We start from the raw sequence: 11,921 nt of genomic DNA on the forward strand, positions 1-11,921 counted from the left end.
TCTCTCTCTCTCTCTCTCTCTCTCTCTCTCTCTCTCTCTCTCTCTCTCTCTCTCTCTCTCTCTCTCTCTCTCTCTCTCTCTCTCTCTCTATCTATCTATCTATCTATATTTAATGAAAACAAAAACTAAAAGAGGAATTTGACATGCTGCAGAGTGCCAGGCTCCAGCACCAATCTTTTTTAATGAATCCCTCTGGGGAATAGCAGGAAACAACTAAGCACGGGCTTTCATGACTTACTGCAATTTTCCTTGCCTTTCGATCGTCTTCCCCCAAATAGTGATGGCAATCATTTTAAAATCTCCCCAGCAATCGTTGGGTAATGACTCACAGTTACGAGCCAAGCAGCTAGCCCCAAAGGTAGGCTCTTCCTTTCTAGAGGCTAAGACGGGGAAATTCATTCTCATAACTTCCAAAGTCATGGTCAACTATTCTCCTTCCTTCCTTCCTTCCTTCTTTTTCTTTCTTTCTCTTTCTTTTCCTTCCTTCTTTTTCTGTCTTTCTTTTTGTCTTTGTCATCTATCATCTTATCTATCTATCTATCTATCTAACTAATATCTCATCTATATCTATCATCTAATTTATCTAATCTATCATCTATCTAAATTATCAATCATATACTCTATCATCTAATCTTGTAATCTATCTATCTATCTATCTATCTATCTATCTATCTATCTACCTACCTACCTACCTACCTACCTATCATCTCATCTATATCTATCATCTAATTTATCTAATCTATCATCTATCTAAACTATCAATCATATACTCTATCTTGTAATCTTGTAATCTATCTATCTATCTATCTATCTATCTATCTATCTATCTATCTACCTACCTACCTACCTACCTACCTACCTATCATCTCATCTATATCTATCATCTAATTTATCTAATCTATCATCTATTTAAACTATCAATCATATACTATCATCTAATCTTGTAATCTATCTATCTATCTATCTATCTATCTATCTATCTATCTATCTATCTATCTATCTATCTATCTATCTATCTATCTATCTATCTCCTGCCTTTATTACTTTCACAAATTACTCAAGAGGGTGAACATATCCAAAACAGCTTCCTTCTCCTCATCCTACAGCAAGCCTGTAGGATGAGTTAGGCTGAGAGAGAAAGATTGGCCCAAAGTCACCCAACTGGATTTCATGGCTAAGGCAGGATTAGAACACACAGTCTCCTAGTGATTGACCCAAGTTAGCCCAGCCGGTCTCCATGCATAAAACAGGACGAGAATTCATGGTCTCCCAGTTTCTAACCTGGTTCCTTAACCACTAGACCAAACAGGGACAAGCTGAGACCTGGGTCCTTGTCAAGGTCAACTAGAACAGTGTTTTCCAAAACTTGGCAACTTCCAGGTGTGTGGAAATCAACTTCCAAGAGTCTCAACGACCTCCAGGTTGGCTGTGGAATTCTGGGATTTGAAGTCCACCCATCTGGAAACTGCTACAGTTGGGAGACACAAAGCTAGAACATCTCCATTCCTCCTAAGAACTGAAATTCCTGTTTGATTAAAATGGGGAAAAATCCATTCATAGGTAGAGCAAGCAGATTTGAATGGTTTGGCCAGCAAAGCAGCCGAAAACACAAAGTCCATCAAGCTTCCTTGATCTTCTAAAAAAAAAAAAGTCACAGAATTACACAGGAATTCACCGTCCAACCATCTTTTGCTAAGCTGGAGCTTCAAAGTTATTTCGGTTTGCCCTTTGCAAACACCCTCCTCCTCTTTTTTCACCTTCTCAGGTAACCACCAAGAATGGACCAAGCCAATGTTCTCTCAAGTCATTTTTTAGCCAGGCTATAAATATCTCACCCAATGGGATCCCCCCGCTCGCTTTGCTCAAGTTTCGATCTGAAATCCTATATGCTTCCTTGGGGATTCGGTATGTCCTTGAGAAACAGCAGGAGAAGGTCCAGGCAGGGGAACCAAATTAGATGGAATATATTAGCAGAGGAGCAGAAGAAGAAAAAATAATAAGCAGGGCTTTAGCTCTTCTGCATCTGCTCGTATGCACAGCTTAAGTCTTCATGCCCTTTGGGTGGGAAAAATGTCAAAAGCGCATCTTTAAAATTAAAAATGAATTTTACCTTTAACTCAGTACTTGTAACTAATCAGGCACATTATGCAACGAAAAGGTCAACGTGCAAACGCAGAGGTCTGTGATTTGTAATGTTATTAGCCAGAGAAATATAGAACTGGGGGGAAACTAAGGATTTTATGTGGTCATCAGCTTCTAGAAGGGAATTCATTTCTCCATGTCGCCTACTGAAATTCCAACACGGAGTGGTTGGCTAAGCCATAATGGGATTTGTCTGATTCTGGCTTGTCATGGTGAAGGGACCCAGTTACTGTGGTTAATAAACCATGGGTTGTACTTTAATGCTATATACAAGCCGTTACAGTTTATTCAGCAAACTGTTCTTCACGCAAAACACGGTAGGGGACTGGAGGCTAAAGCGTATAAGGAACGGTTGCTGGAATTGGGTAGGTCTAGTTTAACGAAGAGAAGGACGAGGGGGGACAGGATAGCAGTCTTCCAGTATCTCAGGGGCTGCCCCAAAGAAGAGGGAGTCAAGCTATTCTCCAAAGCGCCTGAAGGCAGGACAAGAAGCAACGGGTGGAAACTAATCAAGGAGAGAAGCAACCTAGAACTAAGGAGAAACTTCCTGACAATTAGAACAATTAACCAGTGGAACCACCTGCCTCCAGAAGCGGTGAATGCTCCAACACTGGAAGTTTTTAAGAAGAGACTGGACAGCCATTTGTCCGAAATGGTATAGGGTTTCCTCCCATGATCCACTTCCCATTAACCATTTTGGTTGGGCTTGAAGAGAAGGGGATTGCAAAGTTTGTCAAAGCACTTTATCATAATAATAGTAAAGTTGGAAGGGACCTTGGAGGTCATCTAGTCCAACCCCCTGCTCAGGCAGGAAACCCTATACCATTTCGGACAAATGGCTGTCCAGTCTCTTCTTAAAAACCTCCAGTGTTGGAGCATTCACCGCTTTGTATCTCTTCCTTGGGCCATCAGTAATTTCTGCCTTAGCCTTGAGCAGCTATAGGAACCCCAGTCTCTAGAGCAGTGTTTCTCAACCTTGACAATTTTAAGGCATGTGGACTTCAACTCCCAGAATTCCACAGCCAGCAATGCTGGCTGTGGAATTCTGGGAGTTGAAGTCCACATGCCTTAAAATTGTCAAGGTTCAGAAACACTGCTCTAGAGAAGGCTTAGAAAGCTTCATCCTGATGGTGGCATTGTCTGCCAATTCCTTTACCATCTTTTGACCTTTCCCCCCCCCCCCCAGCCTCCATGGGAGCAAGTTTTAGTCAAGGTTTTTATCAGCTGCCATTATTTAAAATAACAAAGTGGGGTGAGATGCTCCTCCAACATAAGCGGTGTAATTTTATTCTCTTATTCCACCATCGATCTGCAAAATGTTTTCGCAGAATAAGTCTCTCAAGTGGCTAATCTACTGTCAGCACTCAGTGTGACCGAGTTTTTTTTACTGGGTTGCATTTCCTTGTTTTGAAGCGCCAATATTTTTGTACTTATTCTGCTGGATTTCCAAACGAACGAGGGGAGCAGAAATTCTAGGAAGAACAATTAAAACAATTGCTTATTATGGAAGACTGCAAAGCCCCGTATCCATAAATCAACAACTTCATAATTGCTTCCTTTCCTTTACGGAAAAGCGACTGTATTCATAAATCAAAACCTTAAATATTGATTGGTACACTTCAAAAAGAATTAATGTTTGGAAAGTTTCGTTAACTTTGTACCTTGGGGGAATTTGCAACTGTGGTGGGGGTTTTTTTCTTTCCTTCTAAAAAAATAATAAAAAATCTGTTCACAATTGTTGCCGTTTTTTGACCTGTGACGGGTACAGATGGTCCTTCCTCCCTAACAAAGCAATTGAGAGAAAGAATGATTCATATCAAGGCTATGCTCTTCCTGAACAGAACATCCAGATCCAAATTGAAATGAGTTCCCTGCTGAAATATTAAACCTTGACCTCTGCTTTTCAGAGCCCGCTCTTCTTTTAGAAGGGGGGAAAAAAAAATAACATCCCATTATCATTAACCTGAACACATTGGATTGAAAAATGATTCCGTGAAAAGAAGCGACATCTGAATGGCTGGGTGTAAATAATACATCCATGTTTTCACCGAGGTAACATTTCCTACAAGCTCAGCAGCCCCCCAAAGATCAGCTGTCTGCACAAAGAGTTAGCAGGGGAGGTTGACCTCCATTCACAAGACCCTGGTTTTTTATAAAGCAAGTGATAATGACAGGGGTGTGAAGCATCATTAAGGTCTTCTCTAAACACCCAATACTGTGGACAGGCTCCACTAGACAAGATCCTTTCCAGGCTGGACTGGGAAGTTATTTTTTAAAAAAACACCTTGCAAAAAATACATTTTTTTCTTACTTTCCAGTCTAGTCTGAGCAGGATAAATCAAAGGACTTGTCTAGTAGAGTTTGTTTGTGATGTTGGGTGTTTAGAGAAGAAGAAAAGTAATTTGGAATTTGTGTCTGCGTGCACACACAAACACACACACACACACACTCATATCAAACAAACTCCAAATTACTACACAGTACATGTCATGCCCTTCTCAAATGAAATCCATTTCCTCAAAATTGGGCAAAATCCTTTCTTTACGAACCGGAGAAAATTCTTGGATAAAGCAGTCGAGGCAAGAGAATGGCAAGACTTTTATGTATTATACTTGCCTGATCTTATTAAATAGATAATGTGAGTAATATAAACAAACTGTGATCAGAATGCCATTTTAAAAAAAAAAATAGCCCACAGCATGTTCTCTGGAAACCCCTTCGGTGAGATCATTTCTAAGCCGTATTTTTAGCAGAACTGCTGAACTCCCGTGGTTAATTTTAGAAGCTTATGCTTCCTTTTTTAAAGAAAGCTTAAGAGTTAGAAATAAGCACAAGGGTAAATAGAAATGTCTAAAATTGGAAGGATGTCACTTCATCGTTGGGATAGTGGTTTTGTCTCCAAAATGTTGTGATTAATGTTGGAAGCATTTCAGATATTATAATAATAATAATAATAATAATAATAATAATAATAATAATAATAATAATAATAATAACAACAACAACAACAACAACAACAACAACAACAACAATAATAATAATAATAATAATAATAATAAAGTTGGAAGGGACCTTGGAGGTCATCTAGTCCAACCCCCTGCTCAGGCAGGAAACCTTATACCATTTCAGACAAGTGGCTGTCCAGTCTCTTCTTAAAAACTTCCAGTGTTGGAGCATTCGCCGCTTCTGGAGGCAGGTTGATCCACTGGTTAATTGTTCTAACTGTCAGGAAGTTTCTCCTTAGTTCTAGGTTGCTTCTCTCTTTGGTTAGTTTCCATCCGTTGCTTCTTGTCCTGCCTGCAGGGGCTTTGGAGAATAGCTTGACTCCCTCTTCTCTGGGGCAGCCCCTGAGATACTGGAAGGCTGCTATCATGTCCCCCCTCGTCCTTCTCTTCATTAAATTAGACATACCCAAATCCAGCAGCCTTTCCTTATATGCTTTAGCCTCCAGTCCCCTGATCATCTTTGTTACTCTTCTCTGTACTCTTTCTAGAGTCTCAACATCTTTTTTACATCGTGGTGACCAAAACTGGATGCAGTATTCTAAGTGTGGCCTTACCAAGGCATTGTAAAGTGGTAATGTTGTGATTAATGTTGGAAGCATTTCAGATACGATGCTACTACGATTTCTAGACACTCGTTCCAGCCACCCTTAAACGGGGCAAAACTCCGTCTGCACAAAGGAGGAAACAGAGCTTGCTAGGCCTTGGAGGGTCACACACACACACACACACACACACACACACACACACACACACACACACCTCCAAAGTGTTGCACTTCTACGTAGGAATATTTTTCTGGAATAGCTCTGTTCCCTAGTGTCACGAGAGAAGGAAGAAAAATGTTTCCCTTTCAGCTAATATAAATGTTCAGGTTTTTGCAGAGCTGATCTTGACAGCAACCGAGTTGCAGCTAAAAGTAGCCGCGTTCATTTGTTTGGCATAAAAAGGCGAAGACAGGGGTATCACAAATGGAATTTATCCTGCTCCTCTCTGTAACCCGCAGCTTTCTACAGATTTGGATTGCTTTTTTTTTTTTTTTTTAAAGTCTTCATCTGGCCCTGGATCACAAATACGAATCACGTCTTTTTTCCCCTATTATTTTTCCTTTTTTTTTTTTTAATGGCCCTTAGAATCAAAGAGCAAAAAACAGACAGGAGTCTTCCAGGGGGAAAGCCTCGGAGGAAAAAGTGTGAAAATGATCTCCTAATAAGAACTAATGAGACGAGGAAAGCTGCAGAGGAGATTTTTATAAAGATGCAGCATCTGTAAAAAAAGACCGCCTGAACTGAAAGTGATAAAGGAGAAGTCAGCAAAGGAGAGGTGGAACATTTAGACAGATGGCAAAGAATCCAGCTGCATTGGGGGCACGGGCGGAGAGAAATGAAGGCTAACAGAAACAGAATAAGAATTGGAAGAGACCTTGGAGATCTTCTAGTCCGACCCCCTGCTTGAGCAGGAGACCCTGTACCACTCCAGACAAGTGACTGTCCAGTCTCTTCTTAAAAAGCGTCAGTGATGGAGCAGCCACGACTTCTGGAGGCAGGCTGTTCCACTGATTAACTGTCCTCACTGTCAGGAAATTTTCTCCTTAGTCCGAGGTCCTTTCCAGCCTTAATAATAACAATAAAGTTGGAAGGGACCTTGGAGGTCATCTAGTCCAACTCCCTGCTCAGGCAGGAAACCCTATACCATTTTGGACAAATGGCTGTCCAGTCTCTTCTTGAAAACTTCCAGTGTTGGAGCATTCACCGCTTCTGGAGGCAGGTTGTTCCACTGGTTAATTGTTCTGTCAGGAAGTTTCTCCTTAGTTCTAGGTTGCTTCTCTCCTTGGTTAGTTTCCATCCGTTGCTTCTTGTCCTGCCTTCAGGCGCTTTGGAGAATAGCTTGACTCCCTCTTCTTTGTGGCATCCCCTGAGATATTGGAACATGGCTATCATCTCCCCCCTCGTCCTTCTCTTCGTTAAACTAGACATACCCAATTCCAGCCACCGTTCCTTATATGTTTTAGCCTCCAGTCCCCTAATCATCTTTGTGGCTCTTCTCTGCACTCTTTCTAGAGTCTCAACATTTTTTTTTTACATCGTGGTGACCAAAACTGGATGCAGTATTCCAAGTGTGGCCTTACCGAGGCATTGTAAAGTGGTATTAACACTTCACAGTAAACAATACCCCAATCAGGAAACTGCCAAAGAAGCCAATAGCAAACAACCCAATCAAAGAATCTCTAAGACCACCTCCATCAACACCGACAGGGCAAGCCACTAGAATATAAACTGACAGCAAACTGACAGTTATTAGCACTGATGATGTTACCTAGTTGGGGTAATGAAATGTCTGTAAGAAAACAAGCAAGCTCAGAGAGCACCAAGGACCCCACATTTCTCCTCCACCTCCTTCTCTCCTTCTTCCTCTCTGCAAACCCGACACCCTTCTAGCACTGATGATGTTACCTAGTTTGGGTAATGAAACGTCTGCAAGAAAAGCATCAAGCTCAGAGAGCGCCAAGGACCCCATAGTTCTCCTCCACCTCCTTCTCTCCTTCTTCCTCTCTGCAAAATCAACACCCTTCTAGCACTGATAATGTTACCTAGTTTGGGTAATGAAATGTCTGCAAGAAAAGCATCAAGCTCAGAGAGCGCCAAGGACCCCACAGTTCTCCTCCACCTCCTTCTCTCCTTCTTCCTCTCTGCAAACCCGACACCCTTCTAGCACTGATGATGTTACCTAGTTTGGGTAATGAAACGTCTGCAAGAAAGAAAGAAAGCTCAGAGAGCGCCACGGACCCCACAGTGTCAATCTCTTCCCAAGAGCAGTCGTCATATTTGGCTTACATAAATGCTGTTTCCCTGAAGATGCTATATACGATTCATTGATCTATTCTTTCATATCAGACAATACTTCCTCTATCACAGCAAGCAGAGTATCTCTTTAATAATGCAAGTCGTTTGCTTTAGTTTGGCGAGATTTCTCTCCGTAGGGGATCAACCATAAACTGCTCAGAAATAATTCTATGTGATTTTTTTTGGGGGGGGGGTTGGGGGCCTGGCAATTACCTTGTTTCCAATAGCTTTCTTGGGTGGGAAGTTAAAGCTTCGTACTTGATGGTGCCTCATCTGCAACTTGTGGTGAAGCCCCCTAAATTCCGTGTATCTTCGATAGACGTTCCACTCGTCGTCTTTGATCCTGATGTATACCTGTTAGAAACAGAGAGACGGGATCAATCGGTTTTATTCAAAACCAGGATACTAGATCTAGATCTTGGATGGGAAAGATACCAATCTGGCAACAGTCTTCCCAGAGCAATTACCAAAACACTTCATTTGCGTGTTTGTTTGTTTGTTTGAATCCTGCTTTTATACGAGTCAGTTGCCAGAATTTTGATCACGTGACCGCGGCAGTGGTTGTAAGTGGGGGAAATGGTCATAAGTCTCCTTTTTCAGGGCCGTAACTCTGAACGGTCACTAAACAAAATGGTTGTTAAGTCACCAACCACCTGTACAATTGAAGTTGAGGGGGATCACGAAGCAGGCTTGGACCTGGCTAGAACTTAGATGGAAAAGCACTTGGAAAACCTCAGAGAACTCAACTATTATGAGACAAAGATAGCAAATCACATTTGTGCGGTTGTCAAGGAAGCTACGTGGATTTGCTGAGTGCAAGAGAGCCTTATTTCCATTTTCTTCCAAAAAACGAGAGATGTTTCAACTGCAACAGACATATGTGCACGCATGACTCTATATTCAGAATTTTCATTCCGTTTTGGTCTCCAGATCTTTCATTAAAAAGTAAAGCCAAAGAGACAGAAGAATATAAGGTATCAGCCACATCCACTGAGCAACTGACATACAGAATATATGGACCTTACATACAGGACATTGTTCACTTAACAACTGTGGCAAAAAAGGCCGTAAAACGGGGCAAAACTGACTTAACAATGGTCTCACAGCAATGGAGATTGTGGGTTCTTTTGTGGTCGTTAAGTCAAGGACTACCTGTATGACAAGGGCAATTAAGTTTACCATCAATAAACTCAATTTAGCTGCACTTCTTAACGTAAAAACAACAGCAAGTTATTTGGTGTAGGCTTTGTTCTTACCTGATCAAAACCAGAAAGAAGATATGTGACATAAACAATCTTTTGTCCTACTTGGGAATAAGGCCAGGGGAGAATCTACAGCATGCACTTGATGCTATCATAAAAAAGTACATTTCAGCAACAATGGATTCAATTATCTCCATCTCACAAGGGCACGCTCTCAATTCCAAAAGAGTCTTCTTAAAACCAACACAAGATTTTAAAACCATGATTTCAGGAACAAGTTACTGTCCAGTTGTCTGGTTCAAAGAGATTAAGGGACTCCTTAAGAGATAAGGTTCACACAGTATGCAAAACCAAACGATCAAACATCTTACGGCTTACCACTGGGTGTTGGTTGAACAACAACAAAAAAAAGTGCAGAGAAGAGCAACTAAGATGATTAAAGGCCTGGAGACAAAAACCTATGAAAAACGGTTGCAGGATTTGGTTTGGCTAGTCTAGAGCAGTGGTGGCGAACCTATGGCACGGGTGCCAGAGGCGGCACTCAGAGCCCTCTCTGTGGGCACGTGCACCGTCACCCCAGTCCTAGGCCTTCAGCTGGGTTTTATAAAACCTTTTCGCTTTAGGCCTCCGCCGCCATGTGCAAAAAAAAAAAAAAAGTTCAATCAGTCAATTTCAACTTCTCGCGGGAAAAAAACGATCTTGCAAAGTTGGAATTGATTGATTGAACTTTTTAGTCCCACCCAGTCTGCCATTACCACCGCAGCCACGCCCAGCCAATGAGCCACACCCACCCGGCACTTGGCGATGCATAAGTGGGTTTTGGGTTGCAGTTTGGGCACTTGGTCTTTAAAAGGTTCGCCATCACTGGTCTAGAGAAAAGAAGGACTAGGGGGGACATGATAGCAGTATTCCAGTATTTGAGAGGTTGTCACCAAGAGGAGGGGGTCAATTTATATACTAACGCACTTGTAGGCAGGACAAGAAAGAATGGTTGGAAACTGATCAAAGAGAGAAGCAACCTGGAACTAAGGAGAAACTTCCTAATAGTGAGGATAATTAACCAATGGAACAGCCTGCCTCCAGAAGCTGTGAATGCTCCAACGCTGGAAGTTTATAAGAAGAGACTGGACAGCCATTTGTCTGAAATGGTATAGGGTTTCCTGCCTGAGCAGGGGGTTGGACTAGATGACCTCCAAGGTCCCTTCCAGCTCTATTCTGATTGATTGATTGAAATACTGTCAATCATTAATCCACTGATACCAAGCAGGACAAACACTGGGGGCACACCTTAATCAGGAGTTTATGACAGAAGAAATCTGCTTTAATTTATTTCAAATTGCTAGTGATTTGGGAGGTTCCACCACCACCACCCCGGGGACTATTGAGATTCAGGATATGATTATTTTATGGGAAGTATAAGCGCTCCCAAACTTCTCCATCTTGACAGCTTACATTCCCCGATTGCTAAATGCAGCTGTCAGAAATGTCTGTGCTATTAATTTTGTGCCTGAACAAAACACTAACATCTCTGCAACAGCTCGGCAGATTCGGAAATCTTGGGGGTGGGGGGAGGAAACGAGGAACGCCGGAGCACAAAACTGGTGCAGGCAACGCGGTTGAGTTGAAAGGCTTTTGAAGGTGGGGTTTCTGCAGTCAAATAAATCCATGTGCAGCGTTGAAGTGTCCAACTTCTGCACCTCTTAACCAGCACCCAGTTGCCTAAAGCTACTCCAAATTATTATGGATGGACATCGCCGCCCTGAAAGAGTTCTGTCTTCTCACGCTGCGGTTTTCAATCTTTCCTATCTGAAGGCTTATAAATCATCTTCTCAACCGCCTTGATCCCACGAGGATGGAAATAAAAGCCAATTTTGTCCCAGAAGAACATAAATATGCAGGTGGGCAGTCTTTAGGGTGTTGTATTTATCAAGCGGGGTAAATTTTAAGGTCATCATAAATGGCAATAATAACACCATTGCCGGGACTACTTTGATTGCAACATAATAAGTGAGAACCAGCGTTAGCCGTAAAGTCGCCCGAGATCCATTAGCCTGGTATTCCACATTCCACATGGAGAATTTCTGTGTTATTCAAAGAACTAGAAACACTAATCAAAGAGATTCCTAGTTACTGAAAATATTACACAATATAACCCCATCACTAACTCGGGTTAAATATATCCTTTGCTATTGTGGGGACAGTCTTTTCTTAACTAAGTTAAGGATGGGAGAAAACTGCTTTGTTTAGATTTATTGCAAACTTAACCAACTGAAACTTTCTAAGGGCTAAGTTTCTTCATTGTTAGTACTCTCCCTCTGTTTTTACAGCTATCTATCCCCTTTTAAAAAGTGTAGTGTGACCTATTGCACTGTATTAAAAAAAAATCTGCTAAAGTAATTGTTTTAGCTAAGCCATTAGCTTATCGGTGGCCAGACACATTTAGAGATTTTTTTTTTAGTGTCTGCTGTTTAGGACTTGTGTCTCCTCAGGTCTTAGAAGCCTAATATTTATTTTAAATTACTTTCTGTGGCAGGGAGGGCATTTATTTCCTTGTTTTACTAAAACATCGTCTATTGCACGTTTCAACACGCTAGAACGGTATCAAAAGACTGATGCTCACACGCCATATTTCGCATTTCTGTGCCAGGATTTATAAAACTAATTGCCTATAAAATCGGAGGGAACGAGCTTTCCATTTCAAAGAGCCCAAATTGTTTTCTATATATGTTCTT

At 41.6% G+C, this 11,921-nt stretch overlaps 1 protein-coding gene across 1 annotated transcript in view; it reads right to left on the reverse strand.

The window, feature by feature from the left end:
- The window catches only part of LOC107293926 (sorting nexin-29), a gene marked incomplete at its 5' end in the record, with an annotated part of 57,287 nt that overhangs the window by 22,624 nt on the left and 22,742 nt on the right, over positions 1 to 11,921 (reverse strand). Inside the window, one exon of the mRNA XM_015823114.1 lies at positions 8,201 to 8,341. Within this exon, the coding sequence (XP_015678600.1) occupies positions 8,201 to 8,341 (141 nt within the window). The remainder of the gene's footprint in view (positions 1 to 8,200; positions 8,342 to 11,921) is intronic.

The sequence above is a fragment of the Protobothrops mucrosquamatus genome, unplaced genomic scaffold (assembly GCF_001527695.2).
Source record: "Protobothrops mucrosquamatus isolate PMUCROS unplaced genomic scaffold, P.Mucros_1.0 scaffold1776, whole genome shotgun sequence".
Taxonomy (NCBI): Eukaryota; Metazoa; Chordata; class Lepidosauria; order Squamata; family Viperidae; genus Protobothrops; species Protobothrops mucrosquamatus.